At 39.8% G+C, this 26,383-nt stretch overlaps 1 protein-coding gene across 1 annotated transcript; it reads left to right on the forward strand.

Moving 5' to 3' along the window:
• The first annotated feature begins 2,528 nt into the window (after positions 1-2,528).
• Pacrgl (parkin coregulated like) lies at positions 2,529-26,009 on the forward strand. Its single transcript, XM_021211068.1, has 9 exons — positions 2,529-2,670; positions 4,240-4,307; positions 4,441-4,601; positions 5,676-5,743; positions 7,294-7,384; positions 9,555-9,689; positions 10,353-10,460; positions 11,998-12,078; positions 25,351-26,009. The coding sequence occupies exons 2-9, from the start codon at positions 4,256-4,258 to the stop codon at positions 25,405-25,407; spliced, it is 753 nt and encodes a 250-aa protein (XP_021066727.1). The 5' UTR covers positions 2,529-2,670; positions 4,240-4,255; the 3' UTR covers positions 25,408-26,009.
• The last annotated feature ends 374 nt before the right edge of the window (positions 26,010-26,383 follow it).

The raw sequence follows: 26,383 nt of genomic DNA on the forward strand, positions 1-26,383 counted from the left end.
AGAATGTAGTAGCTTCAGCCATGTGGTTCTGGATTTAGTGTCAAGGATACAAGAAATATGTCATGAAATTTCCCTCCACAGTCAAGAAAAGCCACCTGGGGCCAGGAATGTTTCAAGAGTGTCCCTTCATGGAGGCCTCTTGAAACCATTATATTTAGCCATGAAGGTGAAGCCTGGATGGAGTTGGAAACCCCAAGATGTTAGAGATGCCACCCATAGGATACCTACCAAAGAGAGCTGCAGATCAGGGGACAGAGTAGGGGGAGGGAACCAGCCAAAAGAAAGAAGTGTGTTGTAGTCAACAAAGCTGAAGTGATCTGAAGAACATTTTGACATCAGACGTGGCTTTCTGTCTTGCTTTGGTTCAGTTTTTCCTCACTGTGTTTCCTTTCTTCCCCTTTGTAGTCTGATGCACACTCTGTCCCACTGTAGGTGAAAAGGATGTGATCACATACGTTTTGTTTAATTTCAGTTTTATGAGGGATCACAGTTAAGAGATTGCCTTGAGTATCAGAAGAGACTTTGAAACTATGCTGAGATGTTATAGACCATGGGGACTTTTGAAGTTAAACTGAATACATTTTTTTTTTTTGCATTATATGAGTACAAGTCTATGGTAGCCAGGAAGTGGAATGCTTATTAGTATTTATTAGTTATTTATTAGCATTGTCCACTTACAATATCCAAATATTTATTAATATTCTCCACTAGATAAATCCAAACAAAAGCCAGAAATAAACAGCCAGTGGATAAGGTTCATACCAACGAGCTTCCCAAGGCAAATAGTTCTAAAGATGACAGAAGGAGTCCGTAGCAGCAAAAAGAATGACAAAATGAAACTGAATGATTATGCCCCCTTACAGGTCCTTTATATGAATGTAGAAACCAGGGAGTGGAACTCTTCAGTAGTAGTCCAAGAATTAGGCGGTGTGGCCTTGTTAGAGAAAGTGTGTCACTAGGGATTGGACTTCGAGCCTTTTAAAAACCCACACCTGGTTCAGTGTTTCTTGCTCCAGCCTGTGGATCATGATGAACCACTCAACTCTGCTCCAGTGTCTTGCATGCTGGTGTGCTACCATCAATGATGAAAATGGACTAAACCTCAGAAACTGTAAGCAAGTCCCCAGTTAAATGCTTTTGTTTTGTAAGAGATGCCTTGGTCATGTTGTCTCTTCATAACAGCAGAACAGTGATCAAGAAAGTAGAAAAATCATTATTTTACTGTCCAATAATTCCCAAACATTTATTAATATTCTCCACTAATTAAATCCAAATAAAAGCCAGAAATAAAGAGCAAGTTGACATGGTTCATACCAATGACCATCCCAAGGCAGACAGTACTAAAAATTTCAGAGTGGGTCTGTGGCAGCAAAAAAGAAATTACACTATTCTGTGGTTTCAGATTTTTTTCCATATTGGTAGATACATATGGCACCCCTACCTCATCCCTTTATTTTATTATATAAAATAAAGTATTATCTTATATTTAAAATACGATAGTGTGTGAGAAACACTTGCACCCCACCTCATGTTCCTGGTTATCATCACCCACATGCTTTTGGTCCTAAAATCCACACCTCTGTTCAGACCTCTTTCCAATCCTCTATCTGGTCTATCCAGCTGCGTTCTAGTCAGTCTCACGTGGATTTCCTAGAAGCTCATCAAACTAGGATGGCCTAGAAAGCACTTATCATTTTTTGAATGATGCCCTGACAAGGTTTTTATAAACCAAACACATAAAGCAGAAAAGTTTTATTTAGAATTAAGGGAGGTTTACATAATTTGTGGTCATTTTTTAAAATAAAGAACTGGAAAATTTTGTGCATCATACATGGTCTGAGGTCTGAAATAAAACATGAAACTTCCACCCCACACTTGAGGAAATAGCAGCTAAGACTTTAGGCTTAACAAAGAGAATTCTAGAAAAGAGTGAAGTATAAAGGTCTAAAAGAGTTTGATCATTTAACAGATGTTACCTAATTTATTGCTGATGGAGTTGCAAAGGAACACATTCCCCCCTCCCCCTCCCAGCACCAATGTCATGAAAGTTATGAAGGACAAAATAATACGTTTATAGCTATAAGGTTAGAGTCTTGTAAAATTATAATTATGTTATAATTAAATACTATAAAATTAGAGCATTTTGCAGTTGAATGTAAGAGCATACGGAACGGTAATATATGACAGGAAAGGAATTAGCATGACAGGAAACTAAAAGAAACCCATGGCTGTCAGGTCCTAAGGCAGTCATGTTGGAGGACGTTAAATAGTCCTGAGAAGCTATGAGTTTAAGCACATAGACTGGAGAGATGCAGGCCCGGAGAACTAGAGCGAATCAGCCGTCTCTTCTCTGGAAACTAAAACTTAAACGTCCTTTAAGGTCTTCCCGGGGCTCCGTTGTCACCTGAGACGGTCCACAGGTGCGCCTTATGGACAGCGGCCATTGGAACGCCCCCTAGTTGCCAGGCAACCTCCTGAGCGTCGCTGTAGCCTCCCTAGGATTGGGCTAGCGCTAGCGGCGCGTATGTGACGTCACTGCGCGGCGCCGGATGTCTGTGCTACTTGAAGTTGGTTTCCTGAATCACGGCTGCCGGTGGTTGTAGCAGCGGGTTTCTGTGTGGAGAGCCGGAGGGAGGCGGCGGGCGCCGGTGGCCGGCGGCGGGAGAGGCGGTAGGAGCGGGCACCAGAGGCCGGAGCCTTGGCGTGGGGGCTCTCTCGTGTCGGCTTCCCGTGGCTGGAGCCGCCGGAGCTTGTTGCTAAGGTCCCTAGAGCACGGTGGCTCCCGGCACTTGGCACTTTTCCATCGAAAGATGGAAAGCAGATTTTACTTCATGCTAAACAAGAGGATGGGGCTGTCTGTCGCAGTTGGAAGGGCCTTTGCAGTTGGGCAACAGCTTCGTTAGCTGAGCGACTTTTTAAAAAAAACTTTTTGGAACTTTCTAGGTTTCTAATTAGAGAATAGAAGAAAGATGGCGATTAGTGCCCTGATCTTAAAACTAGTGACTCCTGAAATTTGGTATGTGTAAAGCAAAGATAGTGTGGATTTCCTAGCATATACAGGTGCCCCCAGCCCCTTGTAGGCAGAGACCCAATGAAAGCTAGGGGGTTTGTGTTGTGTTTGTTGTTTACGCCTCTGACATTGTGACATAATGTAAGCCTTCCACATTAAGTGGGTTTCTGTGTTCTGGTTTGTCTATTTAAAACTCTAGGGAAGAAATGAGAGGTGAATTGGTAGTATTTATAGCAGCGTATTTTTCACCTTTTTATTTCCTTTAGTCACTGCTATACCACACTATCTACCTCAAGTCATTTAAAGACCAAAGTAGTCTAAAGAGGAAGTAAGCCTTTTTTTCTTTCACAAAATATATGCAGCCATGCTTGTCAGTGATGGAATAATACTCACTCAGGTAGATATTATTGTTTTAAACCAAACATACTTGTGTCGTCTTTTAAAGTAAAGAGTGATACTTTTAGCATTTAAAGATTATTTTTGCCAGAAATGCTGTCACATATCTTTAAGGACTCCTAGAACTCCAGAGACATAGGCAGGTAGATCGCTCTAAGCTCAAGACCACTCTGGGCTACATAGCAAGTTCTATATAATGGGACCCTGACTAAAAACCAAACATTTAGTATTTTGGAAAGGTTCTAGAGGCTTGGAGACCAGCTGAGTTGAACCCCTAGGCTCCAGGTTCAGTGAGATAGCCTGGTTCACAAAATGGTTGAGAGCAACAACAGAAGACACCCACTGTCAGCCTCTGGTCTCCATGGCCACACCCACTTGCAGACATTTATGTGCATGTGTACAGACATATGATGCAAACTACCTCGAATGCTTAAAACACCTTGGAAGCTCTGTTTTCTAGACTGTTTAAAAGATATTCAAGTGAAGAGATTCTGTGGCTTTGAAACTGATTTAAAATAGCAAGGAAGTCCAAGGAGATGGCTCAGCTGGTAAAAAGTCTGATCACACAGAATCCGTTAAGAGCCTAGGTAGGTGGTGATCTGCCTGTCATCCCAGCACATGTAAGACACTGACAAGGAAATTCCTGGCACAAGCTGGCCAGCCACGTTAGACAATAAGGGAGCTCTGGGTTCAGTGAGAGATCCTGCCCCAATACATAAGAAGGGACGCTATTGAAAAAGATGGTAACTTTTGGCCTCCCCATCCACATCTGTATATAAATGTATTCATTTTGGCAGATCAACAGATTCTGAAATTGTTTTGTTTAACTGCAGGGGTGAAAGAGAAGCAATGCAGAGGTCGGAGTGCTCTGGAGGTGTGCAGTTGAGAAACAGAGCGACAGGTGCAGAGTTTTCCTCTTTCAAAAGGGAGAGGCCAGGCTTGTTAGTGATGCATCCTGTGTTCCTTGTTGACACAGGATCAGTTTCTGTTGCGTTTCCCTCTTTTGTACTGATGTTCTGCTACTTTCTTTCTAGGTAGTAATGATCAACGCACATGCACATCCTCAAGCACACAAATGAAACACAGGACTACAGTTCAGCGGAGCAAATCCTCCTCATTAACCAGTTCTCCAGAGGCTGCAAGAAGGGCTCATCCTCGGCCAAGTGATAAACTCAACCCTAAAACCATTAACCCTGTGAGTGCAATTTCCTCAAGCAGTACATTTTTACTTATTAAAAAAGTACATTACATTTTATACTTTATAGTACATTATATTTTAAATCAGTACACTAAAGAAGTACATCTTATAGGAATGGGCATTTAGCTGATTCCGTTCACCATTCTGAATGCTCTCTTGGGGTTCCTTTTTGCTAGATTTTAGCTGGCTCTGTTAATTTTGTTATGTTGTAAATTGTATGGCAGCGTTTTGTTCTATCCTACTTTCGAATGTCAGTGAAGTAACTTGCATTCAGCTGCCGTGGAGTGGCTCATTCATTCCATTCTGTGCTCATTTAAAACTCCTAACTATTTTTTTATGCTCTACAAATTCAGTCTACCAGGAACCATACTATAATCCTCTGTTTAATAGAATCATAAAGCCAGTTTGGAGAAGTTGCACAGATCCCCTGACCTCTTTATATCTTATTCTTGACTAATGTATACTTGGGCAGGCAGGCCATACAGTGCTGGCTAAAAGCAAATGTCCTCTCTCTGTCCTTAGTACCATGTCTATAATCTGTAAGGTACATTTACATATATGTTTATAAGATTTTTTTCTTGATCTGTGATTCTACCAAGCCCAACCCCTTGTTTCACAAAAGCATAAAGGATATTTGGAGAAGTTAAATAAATTCTCTGGTCTTTCACATCTGTGTTTGACCAGAGGGCATGTGTGACATACAGTGATTAGTAAAAGCAAATCTCTACTCTCTGTATTCTTAATCCAAGGATTCTTTATACAGTGTGAGAGAGAAAGTGGAAAGACTTTTTGGTCTGTGTATGGTTTCAGCCACCTGCAAACCTTTGAGTCAAATTAGGGGTTGAAAAGAAACAACTCCAAAGGCTTGGTTGTGTGTTTTTTCACAGTTGTGTGGCTGAGCAGGGTTTTGCACAGTGTGGGGTTTTGTGTGTGTGTGTGTGTGTGTGTGTGTGTGTGTGTGCTCGCGCGCGCGCGCATGCGCATGCATGCATGTGCCTGATCTCAGCAGGATTAAAATTGAAGACATTAGTAAGCGAAGGTGGTGGTGATATTTTTGTTCTTTAATTTCAGTTTGGTGAACAGCCACGGGCCCCTACTGCATTCGCAGCTATTTACTCTCAAGGAGGCATTCCTTGCAGGTAAAATCAGTACAATCCATAGCTGACTGTGAGGCTTGAAGTAACTGAATGAAGTCAATATACTATTCAGCTTAAATTGTTGAAAATGTATTTACTAGTGAGATTGAAATCAAAGGTGACTATTACCTTGATTGTTAAATTGTATAAATCTCTGGATATTTTTGATTAAAAAAAATCAACTCCAATATGTAATTTCTAAGATCTGTAGTAAAGCACCAAATAATTCAAGAAATTAAATTGAGCTGAGGGTATCACTTTTGGTACAACTAATTTAAGCATTAAACATTCATACACTTCTACAAATTGAAAACAACAACAAAAAATAAAATTTCGAACCAAACCAAAAACCTCACCTATCTTGTAGGTAATGTAAACAAATTTCAAAACTGCATTTCTTACATAATATCTTCCAATTTGGAGTGAAAAATAAGCTAAAGAAGCATTCTTGAATTCATTGCTATTTTGTTCTTAGATTCTAAATTGAACGGTTAGGGATATAGTTCTATTCCTGGAATGTTTTTTACCACACATGAAGCCCTGAGTTCAATCTCCTAGCACTTGGTTAATTTGTCCTGGTTATATATACCTGTAATCCCAGCACTGAGGTTGGGAAAGCAATTGGAAGGTCACCCTTGGCTACACAAGGTAGGATTGAGGCCAGCCTGGTCTACAGGAGACCCTGTCTCTCTCTCTCTCTCTCTCTCTCTCTCTCTCTCTCTCTCTCTGTCTCTCTCTGTCTCTCTCATCTGTCTCTCTCTTTCTCTTTCTCTCTTACACACACACACACACACACACACACAGAAAAGGAGGGAGATAAAGGAGGAAAGAGAGAGAGAGAGAGAGAGAGAGAGAGAGAGAGAGAGCTTTCTTTTGTTTTAAGTGTCTTGAGTGCTTTCCCCAGAGCAATTGAGAATTGCTAGAAATATAAAGGTTGCCTTCCAGAGGCCTCGTGCAGAAGTCAGGCTGAAGAGCCCAGTGGGACCAAGAAGACTAAAGAGGTGCTATCGAGTGACAGTGAGTCAGAGTCAGGCCAGTCAGGCTGTATGGTGAACACATCAGCCGTGTTTCAGGAATGGCTCTGCAGGATACTGAGCAGCTTTCAGACGGGCCATTTCATCTTCCTAGACATACTTCTTTCTCTTTAATAAGGAGTGAAACAGGTTTGCCTTCAGATTAGTAGTGTTGTCAGTGTAGGAAATAAATATGACCTGTTGTAGTTAGTACATATTTTTCATTTTCTATAGGTTACCTATTTTATTGTAATTGTGTCTGAGACATCAGTGCAACATGTATATCAGGCGGGAGTCTGAGAGAGTGACGATACTTAGAAGTTTAGCAGTCCAACCTTACTACATAGTTTTGTGTAAGACGTGGGGATGTGGAGGCTTGTTTACTTGCACTGCTTTGTGTCCTCAAGAGATATTCCTGTATTCTTGTATGTCATAAAATAATTGTCCATCTCTAGTCTGGGAAGAGTATTGGGTTACAAGCTCCTTGCTTAGAAATGCTTGTGGAGTTTCCTGGTACATTCACTGACTTTTGTATTTTAGATTGGTACATGGCTCAGTAAAACACAGATTACAGTGGGAATGCCCGCCTGAAATTCTTCCATTTGACCCGCTTCTAATTACTTTAGCTGAGGTAAAACATTATTTCGTGAGTGCTTATAGAAAAAATATTTTTAAAATTTTACTGTTATTTTGCATGCAATAAGTACATCTCATTCTATACTTTTAAAATAAGTATCAAGTGAGAGATATTAAAATACTGTAATTTTATTTGTTTTATACATATATATATATATATATATATATTGTGTGTGTGTGTGTATAAGACATTACACACACACACACACACACACACACACACACACACACACACAAAATAAACTAATTAACCAATCTTATAAAAATGAAAATCTAACAGGAATGAGTGAATAAAGGAAATGAATGGTAAATCATACTTAGTTCTTTTATAGACATGTTTCTTTTGCTTCATTCTTCCCTCACACCTTACATCCCCACTGTAGTTTCCCCTTGCTCCCCTCTTCACTGTCTGACACCCACCCCACACTCCTGGATCCACTCATCTTCAATTTCCCTCAGAAAAGAGCAGGCCTCCCAGTGATATTAACTGAACATAGCATACAAAGTTATGATAAGACTACAATGCCTCATATCAAGGCTGGACAAGGCAACTCAGGGGAAAGAAAAGGGTCCTAAAAGCAGGCAAAATAGTCTGACAGCCCCTATTTCCACTGTTAGGAGTCCCAAAGAACATCAAACTACACGACCCTAACATACATGCAGAGGACCTAGTATAGTCCCATGCAAGCTCCAAGATTCATAACTGTTTTATATAAAATTGGAAGCCATATTTTAGAATAATCAAAACTAGTAATATATTACATACTCCAATGGTTAGGGTAAACAAAGTAATTTGGGAAGTCATTCAAGGGCTTCTGCTTTTACAGCTCTTTAAAATAAGCCCTTCTGAAACATTTGCTTGCTTGCTTGCTTCTTTGTTCCTTTGTTGTGGGAGTGGGTGTGGGTGTGCCATAGAGTGTATGTAGAAATCAGAAGACAACTTCTAGGACTTGCCTTTCTCCTCTACCATATGGGATCAGGGATTGAACTCAGGTGTCAGGCTTAGTGGGCATTGCCTCTATTTGTCAAGGTATCTCAGTGCCCTAGACCAGTAGTCTACCTGTGGCCCCCCCCACCAGTACATTTATTTCTGTGCTGGGTAGCAGCATACTTTTTTCTTTTACTCACTTAATAATGGGGAAGAAGTACAGACAGACCACTGTTGAGATTCATTTCAGCTTTGACTTTCAATTCTCCATCTTAAAAATGACTAAGATCCAGGTACTGTTAGCATAGGTGCTGAACCTTTGACTGAGTGGTTTTTCATGTTGTTGATTTTGTTTTAGGAAGCACGATAGGACAGTGAGAAGGGGCTATTTGACCACTGTTTGGAAGAAGGTACTCAGGTCAAATTGACAAAAGACTGAAAACTGGCATTGGTAACTTGATTTTGTAGCTGGTTATTTGGACCTGCCTCACAGAGAGATCCAAGAGCATTGCTGCTGCTTTCTCTTGGCTTTCTTTGACCTTTGTCGAGGTCAGTCATTTTTATCTTCTAGTAGTGGCTGGTAAATAATGGAGTGTGCCTATTGTAAGGCATTCAGGAAGAGAGACATCATGAGAAATGCTATACATAGATTGTTTTCAAATTGTGCTCCACTGTGAACAGTATATTAAGTTCTGACAGGGCTTGTCCCAGACAAAGTACAGGGTCTGCCTTCTAAATATCTTAATGTATTTAAGTGGGAAGGACTATGTTGTTGGAACTCACTGAGCACACTGAGGGGCCCGTATGGTACACACAGTGAGCAGTTTGCTGCCCTGGAGGGACCTCAGTGTTTTGGTGACTTCTTTTGACTAGGAGCTTTTCCTTTGCCTCCACCTCTCCTCACCTTATCTGTCTTTGTTTTGTTTGTTTTTTTGTTTGTTTGTTTGTTTTTGTTTTTTTCTTTTACTTTTTTCTTTTTTATCTCTTGTTTTGTTCCTTCCTTTCTTCATTTCTTGCTTTTTTTTTCTCTTTTCTAGTAAGAGTAAAAACTTGTGTATTGTGTATCTTTTTATATGATTTCTCAGTATAATTCAAATTATAAATTGCTGAAATTGCTCATTGTGATTATGAAAATATTAAATAAATTTCTAGTTTCATTTATGCTAGCATTGAGTTCCGTGGTTGGTAACATAACTGAAAGGTATTGAATCACGTTTCTGTGTTTATATTTTGTCAGGGTCTGAGGGAGACCAAGCATCCTTATACTTTTGTGTCAAAGGAAGGCTTTAGGGAGTTACTTCTGGTCAAGGGTGCTCCCGAAAAAGCTATCCCTTTGCTACCCCGACTGATCCCTGTGCTGAAGGCAGCTCTAGTAAGTTATTGATTTCATTGGACTTCATTATTCCCAATAATGGTATGGATTACAACTCTGATACAAGAGAACATTGTCTGTTCCTTCCCTTTACCATATTCATGCAAATTAGTGCTTAATGCATGGTTTGACAAGTATATGCACTGTCAGAGTCAGACAGTTATGTACTTGACGACTTTAGAGGATATATACTTTTAGGGTCCTGGGAGTAAAAGGGAACCTGTTAGGTAGTTAGAGGATCTAACTCAGGTGACTCTGTTTGTTCTCTGTATAATAGATTCATATGAGTAACTACTCTTAGCTGATAGAAATTGTTTTACCTTTAGATACAGTGCAATAAAGCTTACTCCCAAAATTCTGTTTGTTGATAGGATAATCTCTAGAATAAAATGCTTAATCCTGCTTGTCTTACACCTGCTTACCCCTTTCCCTATTCTCATCCCTTTCATTTTTCCCATCTTATCCCTTTACTTTTCCCGCATTGATTCCAATGAACAAATCTCATTGAGATGTAAGTGCACTAATTTTTGTAGAAAATCCATTCTGAAAGTTGGAAATAGAGCTGTATATAAAGACTCATGGAAAGGGTCCAAATGAATGTTTCCAGAGACTCTTTTGGAGGGTTGTGCAGGCTTTAATTTTTCCTGTGAACTGGCCCCACAGGTTCATTCTGATGATGAAGTGTTTGAAAGGGGACTGAGCGCACTCGTGCAGCTGAGTGTGGTGGTTGGCCCGTCTCTGAATGGCCATCTGAAACTTCTGCTTACAAGTGTGAGTACTGCAAGAGGAGAGTAGCTGTGCATATCTTCATAACCCCAGCCTTCAAGTCAAGCACTAACCTAGCTCAAATCCTTAAAAACACAGTCTTGTCATGGCAGTAACAAACAAATGAGAGGAAGGATTTGTTCGGACTCAGCGTTTCACAGGTGTCAGTCTTTCCTGGCTGGAAGGATGTGGTAATGTGGAACAGGTGACCTTGTAGTGGCCATGAAATGGATGGGCTTTTGGGAAGAGCACATGGGAAGGGTTCAGGGTCTCTTCTCACCTCCCCCCGCCCCCTTCTTTCAGTAACACTATCACATGAAGAATCCAAGGATCAGTTCACTCTTTGGTTAGAGCCATTGAATTTTCTCTGTCAAAACCCTGGAACACAAACCAAGGGCTTGCTTTATTTACCTGGGTGTTATCCAATAACATGAGCAGTGTGTGCTAACCAACTCTACCCAACAATTGGAGATTAGACTTGAGTATGTCAGAGAATATTTAGTAGACAGTGCCTCTATTATTTTCTAATGGGCTAAACTTTAAACACTGATTTTAGGTTTATAATAAAAAAATGCTCAGTATCATTCTATTAAATCTATGTTGAATATATTTCCAAAATGCTTAGCAGAGAGCATGGCTTATTGTAGCTGAACTGTCTGGGTTATTGCCTGCAGAAATGCATGTATTTAATGGGAATGCTGGTGTGGTTGCTCATGACTGCCTATATAACACTGCTTCTCTGCTATGCCTCTGAATCTGTCTTCCTTCATCTATGCTCTCCGTTTTAAACAACATCTTACGTGTCTAGCTGTAGTGTGTTTAGCAGAGATAAGTGGTCTTGTGTGCTCTAGTCTCCTTTCCTCTGTCAGTCAGTTACTTGTCAGCTTATCCCCTCCTCTTGCTGGGTAATGTGTGCTTTGGAGGCAGAGCTCTCTTATCCTATCTATTCTCTGCATGGACTTGCATGTGATAAAATGAAAATTACGCCATGTTTTTGTAAATGAAGTTTTTGTGTGAGTACATGTGTTTGTATGTGGGTGTAAAAGTGTTTGTGCCTGTATGTCTGCATATATGCATGCATGTGGATGGTAGAGGACAATGTCGGGTGTTGTCTTCAGAAGTACTGTCCACTACCTTTAAGACAGAGCTTCTGTTTACCTGGAGCTTACCAGTTAGGCTGCACTGTCTGGCCAGTTCATCCCAACCTGTTTCTGCCACCCCAGTGATAGAATTATAAACAGAAGTCACCACACCCAGATTTTAATGTGGATATTAGGTATTAAAGTCAGTCATTTCCCCAGCCCCAGATAATTTGTCATAGCAGATATTGTGAGATAGGTAGAGCTTGAAATGACATAAATTCAACTTTTAACCAAATGTTAAATTGTTACATGTAAATTTTAGTGAAGCATTTACTGAAACAAACTTTGTTTTAGATTTTTTAAGTAAATTAGACTTCCTTAAATTAAGGCATGCACAAAAATTATTTGTGCTTATAGCAGAGATTATTTCTTAACCCCCACTTTCCTCTAATTTTCAAAAGCTTTCAAAGAGGCTAATGGACAAAAGATTCAAAGAGCCCATCACCAGTGCTCTGCAAAAGCTGGAGCAGCATGGCGGAAGTGTGAGTAGAACTCTGCTTGTACCCTGCATTGTTTCTGTATGGTCTTTCAGTCCTAGGAGAGGTGGGCAGCGTGTGTTAGCGCATTGCAGCTGCAAGGCAAATGGGACATTTCCTGGGTTTTCCTCTTAGACTAAGAATTTCTGATTTGCTGTGATGGTGTAGGTTTTTTGTTTTTTAATTTGATTTTAACTATTTTACTCACTTATTACGTCCTGCTCACCGCTCCCTCCCTTTTCTTTCATTCACTTTGCATCGTGATCACTGCTCCTCCTCTCACAGTCCCTTTCCCCGAACCCAGGGTGGAAGTCTCCTCTGGCTTTCCCCTTACCCTGGCACATCAAGTCTTTGCAGAGCTAGGCACATCCTCTCCCACTGAGGCCAAACAAGGCAGCCCATCTAGAAGAACGTATTCCACAGACAGGCAGCAGCTTTAGGGATAGCCTCCTCTCCAGTTATTCAGGACTCACATGAACACCAAGCAACTCATCTCCTGTGTATGTGTGGGAGCTTAGGCCCAGCCCATGTATTCTCTTCGGTTGGTGGTTCAGTTTCCGAGAACCTGAGGGTCCAGGTTAGTTGACTCTGCTGCAGTTTGTTGACTTCTATGGAGTTCCTATCCTCTTCAGGGCCCTCAGTCCTTCCCCTTACTCTTCCATAAGACTCCCCAAGTTTGACTGTGGATTTCTACATCCATCTGAGTCAGCTAGTAGGTGGATCCACTCAGAGGACAGCCATGTTAGACTCCTATCTGTAAGCATAACAGAGTATCATTAATAGTGTCAGGGATTGGTGCTTGTCCATGGGATGGGTCTAAGGTTGGGCAGGTTATTAGTTAGTTGGCCATTCCCTCAGTCTCTGCTCCATCCTCTCCCTATGTTTCTTGTAGACAGGATACATTTTGGGACAAAAGTTTTGTAGGTGGGTTGGTGTCCCTATTGCTCCACTGGGGTTCCTGCCTGGCTACAGGAGATGGCCTTTTCAGGTTCCATATCCACACTGCTGTGAGTCTCAGCTACAATCACCCCCACTGATTCTTTGCAGCCTCCCCTATCCCAATTTCTTTATTTCTTCTCTGACCCAGAGATCATTGAGTAGGGAATTGTTCAGTTTCCATGAGTGAGTAGGCTTTCTGTTGTTTCTGTGGTTGTTGAATTCCAGCTTTATTCCATGTGGTCTAATAAGATACACGGTGTTATTTCAATTACTTCTTGTATCTGTTGAGGCTCGCTTTGTGTCAGAGTATGTGGTCAGTTTTGGAGAAGGACCCATGAGGTGCTTTTAAGGTCTATTTTTTTGTGTGTTTGAGGGAAATATTCTGTAGGTGTCATTAGGTCCATTAGATTAAAAAATGTAGGTTAGTTTCATTATTTCTCTATTTAGGTTTGTCTGGATGACCTGTCAATTGGTGAGCATGAGGTGTTGAAGTCTCTGACTAGTAATGTGTGAGTTTGATGTAAGATTTAAGTTTTAGCATGTTTCTTATACAAATGTGATTGCCTTTGTTTGGGGGGCATAGATGTCCAAAATTGAGATATCTTGGTAGGTTTTTCCTTTGATGAGTGTGAAGTGTCCTTCACTGTCTCTTTTGATTAATTTTGGTTGAAAGTCTATTTTATTGGATACTAGAACGACTTCTCCAGCTTGCTTCTTAGGTCCATTTGCTCAGAAACCTTTTTCCAGGCCTTAACTCTATCTCTATTGCTGAGGTATGTTTCTTATATCCAGCAGAAAGATGGTTTCAAATCCACTGTTTGTATTGTAGTCTAGATTGGCATGTGTGGTGTTTTAGAAGTTGCAGAATATCTATCCAGGCCCTCTAGCTTCTAGAGTCTCTATTGAGAAGTCAGATATAATTCTGATAGGTTTGCCTTTGTATGTTACTTGGCCTTTTCCCCTTGCAACTTTTAATATTCTTTCTTTGTTTTGAAGATTTTGATTTGATTTGATTATTATGTGCTGGGAAGATTTTCTTTTCTGGTCCATTCTAATTGGTGTTCTATAAGCTTCATGTAGGCTTATAGATGATAGGCATCTCTTTCTTTAGGTTGGGAAAGTTTTCTTCTATGAGTTTGCTGAAAATATTTTCTGGGTCTTGGGTCTGGGACTCTTTACCTTCTTCTGATCTTACTATTATTATTAGTCTAGGTCTTTTCCAGGTTGTTTTGTGTCAGGGATTTTTTTAGATTTAACATTTTCTTTGACTGATGCATCCATTTCTTCTATTGTATCTTCAGTGCTTGAGATTCTCTCTCCCATCTTCTGTATCCTGTTGGTGATGCTGCATCTCTTGATCCTGTTCTCTTCCCTAGGTTTTCCATTTATAGAATTCTCTCAGTTTATTGCTTCTATTTCCATTTTCAGGTCTTGAACAGTTTTATTTACTTCCTTCACTTTTAATTGTATTTTTCCTGTATTCTTAAGTAGGATTTGTTTCTTCTTTAAAAACCTCTACCTGTTTGATTGTAATTTTCCTGAATTTCCTTGTTTTTAATTTTAATTTTATTTATTTTCATTTTTTAGTGGATATTTTATTTATTTACATTTCAAATGTTATCCCCTGTTCCAGTTTTGCCTCTGCAAACCCCCTGTCCTGTCCTGCCCTCCCCTGCTTCTATGAGGGTGCTCCCCCCATCCACCCACTCCTACCTCACCGCTCTGGGGCATCAAGCCTTCATAGGACCAAGGGTATCTCCTCCCACTGATGCCAGATAAGGCCATCCTCTGCTACATATGCAGCTCCATGTGTACTCTTTGGTTGATGGTTTAGTCCCTGGGACCTCTGGGGGATCTGGTTGGTTGATATTGTTGTTCTTCCTGTGGCGTTACAAACTCTTTCATCTCCTTCAGTCCTTCCCCTAACTCCTCCATTGGGGTTCCCATGGTCAGTGGTTGGCTGTGAGCATCCACTTTTATTTGTCAGGCTCTGGCAGAGCCTCTCAGGAGACAGCTATATCAGGTTCCTGTCAGCAAGCACTTCTTGGCATCAGCCAACAATAGTGTCTTGGTTTGGTGTCTGTATATGGGATGAATCCCCAGGTGGGGCAGTTTCTGGATGGGCTTTTCATCAGTCTCTGCTCCATACTTTGTTCCCATATTTGCTTAGACAGGAGAAATTCTGGGTTAAAAATTTGGAAATGTGTGGGTTACCTAACCTCTGGATATGGTTTCTACAGGTTCTTTCTCCCCGTTGTTGGGTATTTTAGCCAGTGTCATCCCTGTTGGTTTCTGGGAGCCTCTTGCTTTCCTGGCATCTGGGACTTTCTGATGGCTACCCCCAGTTCCCCATCCCCCATTGCTACATACCTTTGTTCAAATTCCTAACCCTCTGTATATCATCCCTGTCTTCTCCCATACCTGATCCTGCCCCCCTTTTTTACCCTCCCCTTCTCTCTTCCTCCCAAGTCTCTCCCACCCTCTACCTCCTGTGAGTATTTTGTTCTTCTAAGAAGTACTGAAGCATCCACACTTTGGTCTTCCTTCTTCTTAAGTTTCATATGGTCTGTGAATTGTATCTTGGGTATTGCAATCTCTGGCTAATATCAGTTATCAGAGAGTATATAAAATGTGTGTTCTTTTGTGACTGGGTTACCTCACTCAGGATATTTTCTAGTTCTGTCCATTTGCCTGAGAATTTCATAAAGTCATTGTTTTTAATGACTGAGTACTACTGCATTGTATAAATATACCACATTTTGTGTATCCATTCCTCTATTGAAGGACATCTGGGTTCTTTACAGCTTCTGGCTATTATAAATAAGGCTGCTATGAGCATAGTGGAACATTTTTCATTGTTTTATGTTGGGGCATCTTCTGGGTTTATGCTCAGGAGTGGTATACCTGGGTCCTCAGGTATACCTCAGTTTTCTGAGGAACCACCAGACTGATTTCCAGAGTGGTTGTACCAGTTTGTAATCCAACAGTGGAGGAGTGTTCCTCTTTCTCCACATCCTCACCAGCATCTGTTGTCACCTGAGGTTTTGATCTTAGTCATTATGACTGGTGTGAGGTGAAATCTCAGACATTTTGATTTGCATTTCCCTGATGACTAAGGATGTTGAACATTTCTTTAAGTGCTTCTCAGGCATTTGATATTCCTCAGTTGAGAATTCTTTGTTTAGCTCTGTATCCTATTTTTTAATAGGGTTATTTGGTTCTCTGGATTTTAACTTCTTTAGTTCTTTGTATATATTGGATATTAGTCCTCTATCACGTGTAGAATTGGTAAAGATCTTTTCCTAATTTGTTTTGCCGTTTTGTACTATTGACAGTGTCCTATGCCTTACAGAAGCTCTTCAATTTTATGAGGCCCCATTTGTTGATTGTTGATCTTAGAGCATAAGCCATTGGTGTTCTGTTCAGGAACTTTTGCCCTGTGCCTGTATGTTTGAGGCTCTTCCTCACTTTCTCTTCTATTAGATTCATTGTATCTGGTTTTATTTGGAGGCCCTTGATCTACTTGGACTTGAGCTTTGTACAAGGAAATCAGAATGGATCAATTTGCATTCTTCTATGTGGTGACAGCCACTTGAACCAGCACCATTTGTTGAAAATGCTGTCTTTTTTCCACTGGATGTTTTTAGCTCCTTTGTCAAAGATCAAGTGACGATAGGTGTGTTGGTTCATTTCTAGGTCTTCAATTTCTATTCCATTGATCTCCCTGCCTGTCACTATACCATACCATGCAGTTTTTATCATTGTAGCTCTGTAGTATAGCTTGAGATCAGGGATGGTGATTCCCCCAGAAGTTCTTTTATTGTTGAGAACAGTTTTCTCTGTCCTGGGTTTTTTGTTATGGTAAATGAATTTGAGAATTGCTCTTTCCATGTCTGTGAAGAATTTAGTTGGAATTTTGATGAGGATTGCATTGAATCTGTAGATTGCATTTGGCAAGATAGCCATTTTTACTATATTAATCCTGCCAGTTTATGAACATGGGAGATCTTTCCATCTTCTGAGGTCTTTATCAGTTTCTTTCTTCAGAGACTTGAAGTTCTTGTCATCCAGATCTTTTACTTGTTTGGTTAGAGTCACACCAAGGTATTTTATATTATTTGTGACTATTGTGAAGGGTGTNGTTTCCCTAATTTCTTTCTCAGCCTGTTTATCCTTTGAGTATAGGAAGGCTACTGATTTGTTTGAGTTAATTTTGTATCCAGCCACTCTGCTGAAATTGTTTATCAGGTTTAGGAGTTCTCTGGTAGAATTTTTAGGGTCACTTACGTATACTATCATATCATCTGCAAATAGTGATATTTTGACTTCTTCCTTTCCAATTTGTGTCCCTTTGACTTTTTGCTATCTTATTGCACCAGTTAGAACTTCAAGTACTATATTGAATAGGTAGGGAGAGAGAGGGCAGCCTTGTCTAATCCTTGATTTTAGTGGGATTGCTTCAAGTTTCTCTCCATTTAGTTTGATGTTGGCTACTAGTTTGCTGTATATTACTTTTACTATGTTTAGTTATGGGCCTTGAATTCCTGTTCTTTCCAAGACTTTTAACATGAAGGATGTTGAATTTTATTGAATGCTTTTTCAGCATCTAATGAAATGATCATATAGGTTTTTTTCTTTGAGTTTGTTTATGTAATAGATTACATTGATAGATTTCCATATATTGAACTATCGCTGCATCCTTGGGATGAAGCCTACTCGATCGTGGTGAATGATTGTTTTGATGTGTTTTTTGGATTCAGTTTGCGAGAATTTTATTAAGTATTTTTGCATTGATTTTCATAAAGAAAATTGGTCTGAAGGTCTCTTTCTTTGTGTGGTTTTGGTATCAACATGACTGTGGCTTCATAAAATGAATTGAGTAGTGTTCCTTTTGTTTCTATCTTGTGGAATAGTTCGAAGTGTATGTTATTACGTCTTCTTTGACAGTCTGATAGAATTCAGCACTAAACCCATCTGGTCCTGAACTTTTTTTCATTTGGAGAATTTTAAATGACTCCTTCTATTTCTTTAGGAGTTATAGGGACTGTTTAGATTGTGTATCTGGTTCTGATTAACTTTGGTACGTGGTGTCTGTCTATAGAATTGTCCATTTCATGCTGATTTTCCAGTTCTGTTGAGTATAGGTTTTTGTATTTTGTTTGGTTGGGTTTTTGTTTTTTTTTTTTTAATTTCCTCAGTTTCTCTTGTTATGTCTCCATTTTTGTTTCAGATTTTGTTTATTTGGATACTTTGTGCCCTCTGGTTATTCTAGCTAAGGGTTTGTCTGTCTTGTTGATTTTTCTCAAAGAACAAGGTTTTGTTTATTAGTTATATACTTCTGTTTGTTTCTTTTTGTTTGATTTCAGCCCTGAGTTTGATTGTTTCCTGTCTTCTACTCTTCTCGGGTATATTTGCTTCTTTTGTTTCAGAGCTTTCAGATGGGCTGTTAAGCTGCTAGTGTATGCTCTCTCCATTTTCTTTTTGGAGGCATGCAGTGCTATGAGTTTTCCTCTTACCACTGCTTTCATTGTGTGCCAAAGGTTTGGGTATGTTGTATCTTCATTTTCATTGAAGTCTAAGAAGTCTTTAATTTCTTTCTTTATTTTTTCCCTAAACAAGTTATCATTGAGTAGAGAGTTGTTCGGCTTCCATGTGTATTTGGGCTTTCTGTTGTTTTTGTTGTTATTGAAGACCAACCTTAGTCTGTGGTGATCTGATAGGATGCATAGGATTATTTCAATCTTCTTATATCTATTGAGGCCTGTTTTGTGACCTATTATTTGGTCAATTTTGGAGAAGGTACCATGAGGTGCTGAGAAGAAGGTATATTCTTTTGGTTTAGGATAAAATGTTCTATAGATATTTGTTATATCCATTTGGTTCATAACTTCTGTTAGTTTCACTGTGTCTCTGTTTAGTTTCTGTTTCCATGATCTCTCAATTGATGAGAGTGGGTTATTGAAATCTCCCACTATTATTGTGTGAGGTGCAATGTATGCTTTGAGCTTTAGTAAAGTTTCTTTTATGAATGTGGGTGCCTTTGTATTTGGAGCATAGATGTTGAGAATTGAGGGTTCATCTTGGTATATTTTTCCTTGGATGAATTTCTTTCCTTATATTTTTTGATGACTTTTGGTTGAAAGTTGATTTTATTTTATATTAGAATGGCTACTCTAGCTTGTTTCTTGGGACTATTTGATTGGGAAATTGTTTTCCAACCTTTTACTCTGAGGTATTATCTTTCTTTGTCACTGAGGTGGGTTTCCTGTATGCACCAAAATATTGGGTACTTATGTATCCAGTCTGTTAGTCTATGTGCTTGTTTTGGGGAATTGAGTCCATTGATGTTAAGAACTATTAAGGACGAGTGATTGTTGCTTCCTGATATTTTTGTTGCCAGAGGTAGAATTATGCTTGTGTGGCTATCTTCCTTTGGGTTTGTTGAAAGATTACTTTCTTGCTTTTTCTAGGGTGTAGATTCCCTCTTTGTATTGGAATTTTCCATGTATTGTCCTTTGAAGGGCTGGATTTGGGGAAAGATACTGTATAAATTTGGTTTTGTCATGGAATATTTTTGTTTCTCTATTTATGGAGACTTTTGCTGGGTATAGTAGCTTGGGCTGGCATTTGTGTTCTCTTAGGGGCTGTATCTGCCCAGGATCTTCTTGCTTTTAGAGTCTCTGTTAAGAAGTCTGGTGTAATTCTGGTAGGTCTGCCTTTATATGTTACTTGACCTTTTTCCCTTACTGCTTTTAATAGTCTTTCTTTGTTTTGTGTATTTGGTGTTTTTACTAATATGTAATGAGAGGAATTCCTTTTCTGGTTCAATCTATTTGGGGTTCTGTGGGCTTCTTTTATGTTTATGGGCATCTCTTTCTTTAAGTTAGGGAAATTTTCCTCTACAGTTTTGTTGAAGATATTTATTAGCCGTTTGAGTTGGGAATCTTTGCTCTCTTTTACACCTATTATCCTTAGGTTTCTTCTTCTCATTGTGTCCTGGATTTCCTGGATGTTTTGGTTTAGGAACTTTTTGCCTTTTGCATTTTCTTTGACTGTTGTGTGAATGTTTTCTGTGGTCTCTTCTGCACCTGAGATTCTCTCTTCTATCTTTTTTTCTGTTGGTGATTCTTTCATCTATGATTCTTGATCTCTTTCCTAGGTTTTTTGTCTCCAGGGTTGTCTCCCTTTCTTTAATGTTTCTATCTTTTTAGATCCCGGATGGTTTTGTTTGATTTCTTTACCTGTTTGGTAGTGTTTTTCTGTAATTGTTTAAGGGATTTTTGTTTTGGCTTTAAGGGCTTCTACCTGTTTACCTGTATTCTCCTGTATTTCGTTAAGGGAGTTAGTTATGTCCTTCTTAATGTACTTTACCATCATCATGAAATGTGATTTTAAATTCAAATTTTGCAAATTTTCCAGTGTCTTGGGGCATCCAGGGCTTGCATGGAGGGAGGTTGTGGTGTTGCCAAGTAGCCATGGTTTCTGTTGCTTAGGTTCTTGTGCTTGCCTCTCACCACTGGTTATCTCTGGTGTTAGCTGGTTTTGCTGTTTATGACTAGAGCTTGTCCCTCCTGTGAGCCTGTGAGCCTGTGATCTTAGGTTTGTCAGCACTCCTGGGAGACCAGCTCTCTCTGGGCGAAATTTGGGTATGGAGAGCTGTGGCACAGGGTTAGCTGGGGTGCAGACAGAAACCAGAAGGATCCTGTCCCAGGCTGTTCTGTGTTTTCTGTGCCAAGTGGGTTACTGGTGGGTCCCTCTTGGGCCAGGTATTGGAACAATAGTGGTGGTCTCACCTGTGACCTTATGTGTGTCAGTACTCCTGGGAGACCAGCTCTCTCATGGCAGGATTTGGGTATGGAGAGCTGTAGCACAGGGTTAGCTCCGGGGCTAGCAGATGGCCAGAGAGGTGGCAGGATAATGAAGGTCTGACAGGGACAGCAGCCTACTCAGGGCAGCTGGGCATGCTTCAGAGGACTTGGTGTGGATTCAGATATGTTTAAAGGATATCAGACACTTTCAGGCCAAAGCCACTCTCTGATGTTGACAGAAAGTCCCAGAACCTACGTCTGAAAACACGCAGGGGTCCAGCAGGCAGGGGAGTTGGGTTCAGAAAGAGAACCTCATGGTCTGATAGTATAATTTTTAAGATTTTCAGAATCATGCTGGGTAAATACAGGCCTGTATATTTTTGTGACAATCTAAGTGGGACACTCTTAGCTTTTCTCTCTTAACTATTTTTGATATTTTTTGTTTCAACCAATGAAAAGGTCAGAGCAAGGGTGACTAACTGAGCCTAGCCCAACTTCTTTATAAATTTTGTATTTATTGATTTCTGTCCTAGAGAGAAATCCCAGATGTTTGTATATGTCAGAAGCTCCAACCTGAGCTACCTGTAGTTGTGGACCTGCTTTTCCCTTTATGTGGTCTTACTTTCTTCCTCTGAGTTTTAGAATCTCCCTGTAGCTGGAGATGCCACTTCTACATTAGTGCAGCACATATAAATTCTGGAAGAGTTGATCTGATTTTTTTTCCCCCTAACTTTGCAAGAGGAAGAATATGGGAGCTTCATTACTATATGATGTCAGCAAGATTAATTGAAATTTTATAATTTAAAAGAAGTATTCAGCTACTTAGCTTAACAATATAGAACTTTCATTTTCTTTCTTTTTTTGTTTGTTTTTTGTTTGTTTGTTTCGAGACAGGGTTTCTCTGTGTAGCCCTGACTGTCCTGGCTGGCCTCGAACTCAGAAATCTGCCTACCTCTGCACTTGGGAGCAAGTGGTGGGATTAAAGGTGTGTGCCACCACTTCTGGGCAGAACTTTAATTTTCTGTATTTTCTAAATAATTACATGGAAATGTATATGATTATATATACTGTTTTGCTGTCCATGCCTTAATTAGCTAATTCTGTTACTTTTTTTCTATTTATTTATTTATTTATTTATTTTTTCTTTATTTACATTTCAAATGCTATCCCGAAAGTTCCCTATACCCTCCTCCCCCCCCCCCCCCCCCCGCCCCGCCCCTGCTCCCCTACCTACCCACTCCCACTACTTGGCCCTGGCCTTCCCCTGTGCTGGGTCATATAAAGTTTACAAGACCAAGGGGCCTCTCTTCCCAATGATGGCCGATTANGCCATCTTCTGCTACATATGCAGCTAGAGACTCGAGCTCAGGGGGTACTGGTTAGTTCATATTGTTGTACCTACAGGGTTGCAGCCCCCTACAACTCCTTGGGTCCTTTCTCTAGCTTCTCCATTGGGGGCTCTGTGTTCCATCCAATAGCTGACTGTGAGCATCTACTTCTATGTTTGCCAGGCACTGGCATAGCCTCACAAGAGGCCTCTATATCAGGGTCCCTTCAGCAGAATCTTGCTGGCATGTGCATTAGTATCTGGGTTTGGTGGCTGATGATGGGATGGATTCCCGGATGGGGTAGTCTCTGAATAGTCTATCCTTTCATCTTGGCTCTAAATTTTGTCTCTGTACCTATATCCTTTCATGGGTATTTTGTTCCTTATTCTAAGGAGGAATGAAGTATCCACACGATGGTCATCCTTCTTGGTTTTCTTGTGTTTTGCAAAATGTATCTTGGGTATTCTAAGTTTCTGGGCTAATATCCGCTTATCAGTGAGTGCATATCTAGTGACTTCTTTTGTGATTGGGTTACCTCACTAAGGATGATATCCTCCAGATACATCCATTTGCCCAAGAATTTCATAAATTCATTGTTTTTAATAGCTGAGTAGTACTCCATTGTTTAAATGTACCACATTTTCTGTATCCATTCCTCTATTGAGGGACATCTGGTTTCTTTCCAGCTTCTGACTATTATAAATAAGGCTGCTATGAACATAGTGGAGCATGTGTCCTTATTACCAGTTGGAAGATCTTCTGGGTATATGCCCAGAAGAGGTATTGCTGGGTCCTCCGATAGTACTATGTCCAATTGTTACTTTTAATACTTTATAAATTGTATATATTGTTTTTGTGGTGAACACCTAAAGTTTATGCAGAGGAACGAAGTCTTAAAGGGACTGTTTTTTTGTTTGTTTGTTTGTTTCTTGATTTTTTCGAGACAGGGTTTCTCTGTGTAGCTCTGGCTGTCCTGGAACTCACTTTGTAGACCAGGCTGGCCTCAAACTCAGAAATCCTCTTGCCTCTGCCTCCCAAGTGCTGGGATTAAAGGCGTGCGACACCACCGCCTGCTTAGAGAGTGCAAATTTTTTTTTTTTTGCTGTGTTTGAGTTCTAGACAGGAGACTGGTCGACCTTGAGGACATGTGCAGAACCAGCACCTACTAGTCCAGCGACTCTACTTCTGATGAAGTAATTACTTTGTAAATGTATTTGGTCATTCTAGAATCTGAATCCCAGAAGTAATTGTGCTTATCTCCTTTGTTAAATAAATGCCAGTGAACAGATGGTGAATAATGATGACAGCTTTTTAAGCTGACCTCTCCTAGATAGATGATTGCCTTCAGGAGACCTTTTTAGGGAATGAATCAGGAAAAAGGGGCGGGAGGATCATGTGACATTTATGGATGCCTTTGTGTTTGGCACGGGAAGTTATAGTGGAGATGCGTTTCAGAAGTTGCGGTTTTTTATCTGGAGCTGGCCTGCACAGAATGTAGTTGGCCAGTCCAAGGTCCCAGAGAGGCTCCTTGGTTGTTACTCACTCTTACTGGCTTTGGATATTGCTAATATTGAATTTTAAAAGAAAAGGGGTTTGTTTGTACAAGAGATATTAAATATTCCTCAGAATTCTTTACTGGCCCTCTGTGTCCTACTTCATAGTTTAGTAAAATAGTACTAAATTATGCTTTATTAAGGTTTAGTATTGGTTAGAGAGATGGCTTGGCAGTTAAGAGCACTTGTTGCTTTTTCGGAGAACCTGGGTTCAGTTTCTGTACTCATTGATTGACAACCTCCAAAGTGGACATGACACTCTCTTGATGGCTTCCTTGTACATCAGGCATGAACATGGTACAGAAACACACGTGAGCAAAACACTCATACCCATAAAGTTTACACATTTAAAAGTTTTTTTTTGTTTTTTAAAAAAGCTATGTATTGGAATTAGTGACTGTGCCTTTCTTCTGGTTTCATTAGTATTGTGCTAACAATACTAGTGGATAGCAATCCTCCTCTTTCTCTTCCAAGGACTTAAAAACAAATACTAAGTTGCTTCTGTAGTAATGAGTCTTTAAAAAGTTCTTGGCACTGGAGAGATGACTCATTGGTTAAGGGTATTGTCTGCTCTTCAGAGGGTGCAGTTCCTAGCCCAGCATCCACCTGGTGATGCGTTACAACCACAGAAAATCTAATGTCCACTTCTGGCCTCTTTGGACATTCCATACATGTGGCACACACATACATGTATTCAGAATCCCTTACACATAAAATAAAATAAAATAAAATAAAATAAAATAAAATAAAATAAAATAAAATAAAATAGACTTAAAAAATTTTAAAACCTGGAATTCTTAGTTCAGGTGTTTCCTATTTCTTTTGACTTTTATAGATTATAATAATGTGAAGGCTCAACTACTGGAGAAATGGAAACATTTGTTACAAACACACAGACTCTTTCTATTAACTAATCTTTCCCAGTCTTAAGTTGAAAACAGTTTTACAAATCATGATTTAGTTTCTGTGCTCAGCACCTTGCTCATTTGTCCTGGGAAAGGCAAATGCTGTGCATTTCATTTCCTTCTGGTGTATGTGAGCACTGTGACAAGGATTCTGGATCCCTAGGACACTGTAAGCACCAAACACATTTAGGCTCCAGGATGAGCCTCAGAGGGAGACTTCCTGGTAGCTTCCTTTACATCAGGATATTGGGTGCAGAGAAGTAATTAACTCAAGTATGCTAGTGAGGTACAGGGAAGACAAATCTAAATACTGCTCTGACTTCTCACTGCTTCTGTCGATATTTTGGGTTATCTTTTTGTAATTTACCTAGAAAATGTTCTACTCATCTTGTAATTGTGGTTTTATCTTTTTTTGTTACTTAATGGAGATGAATGACTCAGTTCAGTTTGAGGGTTTTTTGTTGTTGTTGTTGTTGTTGTTTTGTTTTAAGAGGTTCACCACTGAGAGTTTGACCATGCTCCAGTGAGTAGATAAATAATTGGATTGATCTTTCCTCTGTCCCTTCCTTCCTCCCTCCATCCTTCCTTCCCTCCCTTCCTTTGTTTCTTTCTTCATTTTAATTCTTTTGGGTGATGTGAGAAGGTTCAGAGGAGTCTTGTATATTTCTTAACCAACACTTAACAACCAAATGTAGTGATTACTGAGTAACTGTTTTCTAATGCCCATGTTTTCTTCTGTTGTCAGGCAAGTCTTAGCATCATCAAATCCAAAATCCCAACATATTGCTCAATCTGCTGTTGAATAAGGGAGGCAACAAGAGCCACACTGCTTCTTCAGGCGTTGACAGTGGCTGCCTGGACCTTTTGTCAGTTCAGTTCATTCCACCTCACAGCATCATTCATTCATTAACTCAGCTACGGGGACCATGCCGAGTCAGTCCAGAAGAATCATCGTACAGGATGCTTGTCAACAAAAGCTAATTAAAGTAACGTGGGTAAAGAAGTTGAGTGCTGTGGGTTGGGGTTTCTCATCCATCATGCCTATGTATTTTCCGATGCAGTTTTACTTCCAGACCATCTGAAGATCACTTTGTAGCAGTGCCTTATTTTATAGGTTGGTTTTGGCCATTTCTTGGTTTTTATATTTATCAAGACTGAAAAAGTTTTAAGATAGCAAGTAAACATTTGTGACTGAACTATTAGCCTGAATGTGTAAATGTATATTTTATAATGTGGGAAGTTTGGGAATATCATTTTTGTCCTGAATATTCTAGTTTAAAAACTTGTTTTAAATGTCAAAATTCTATTACTATTTGTTTGTTGTTTATTATAACCTTTTTAACTACCTAAACTTTAGGTGTTAATTGTAATTAATTAAATGTTATTTTTGTATTTTGTAGTCCCATAATACTGGATGATGATGATGATGATGTGTGTGTGTGGGTGTGTGTGTTTACAGATATTCAGGAATTAAAATCTTAAAACTTCATGTATTCAGTGATATTGTAGTTGTACTTATATGTGTTTCCCAAGTTACACTTGGTGTGTTAAAACATAATTTATTAATACAGCCCAGAGTTTCTGATAAGCTAGTAACTTACTCTAGATCATTCTGCAAGAGAAAGAAGTAGAAGAAAAGAAGTAGAAAATGGGAGTAAGGCCTCAGATCTCACTGACAGGAAGAGCAGCTCTAAGGACTCGGATAGCCACAGCAGATCCAAATCATAGCCCCTCATTGGACAGCATTGAGACAGGCAGCCACAGTGTCATATGGTAGC

The sequence above is a fragment of the Mus pahari genome, chromosome 13 (assembly GCF_900095145.1).
Source record: "Mus pahari chromosome 13, PAHARI_EIJ_v1.1, whole genome shotgun sequence".
Taxonomy (NCBI): domain Eukaryota; kingdom Metazoa; phylum Chordata; class Mammalia; order Rodentia; family Muridae; genus Mus; species Mus pahari.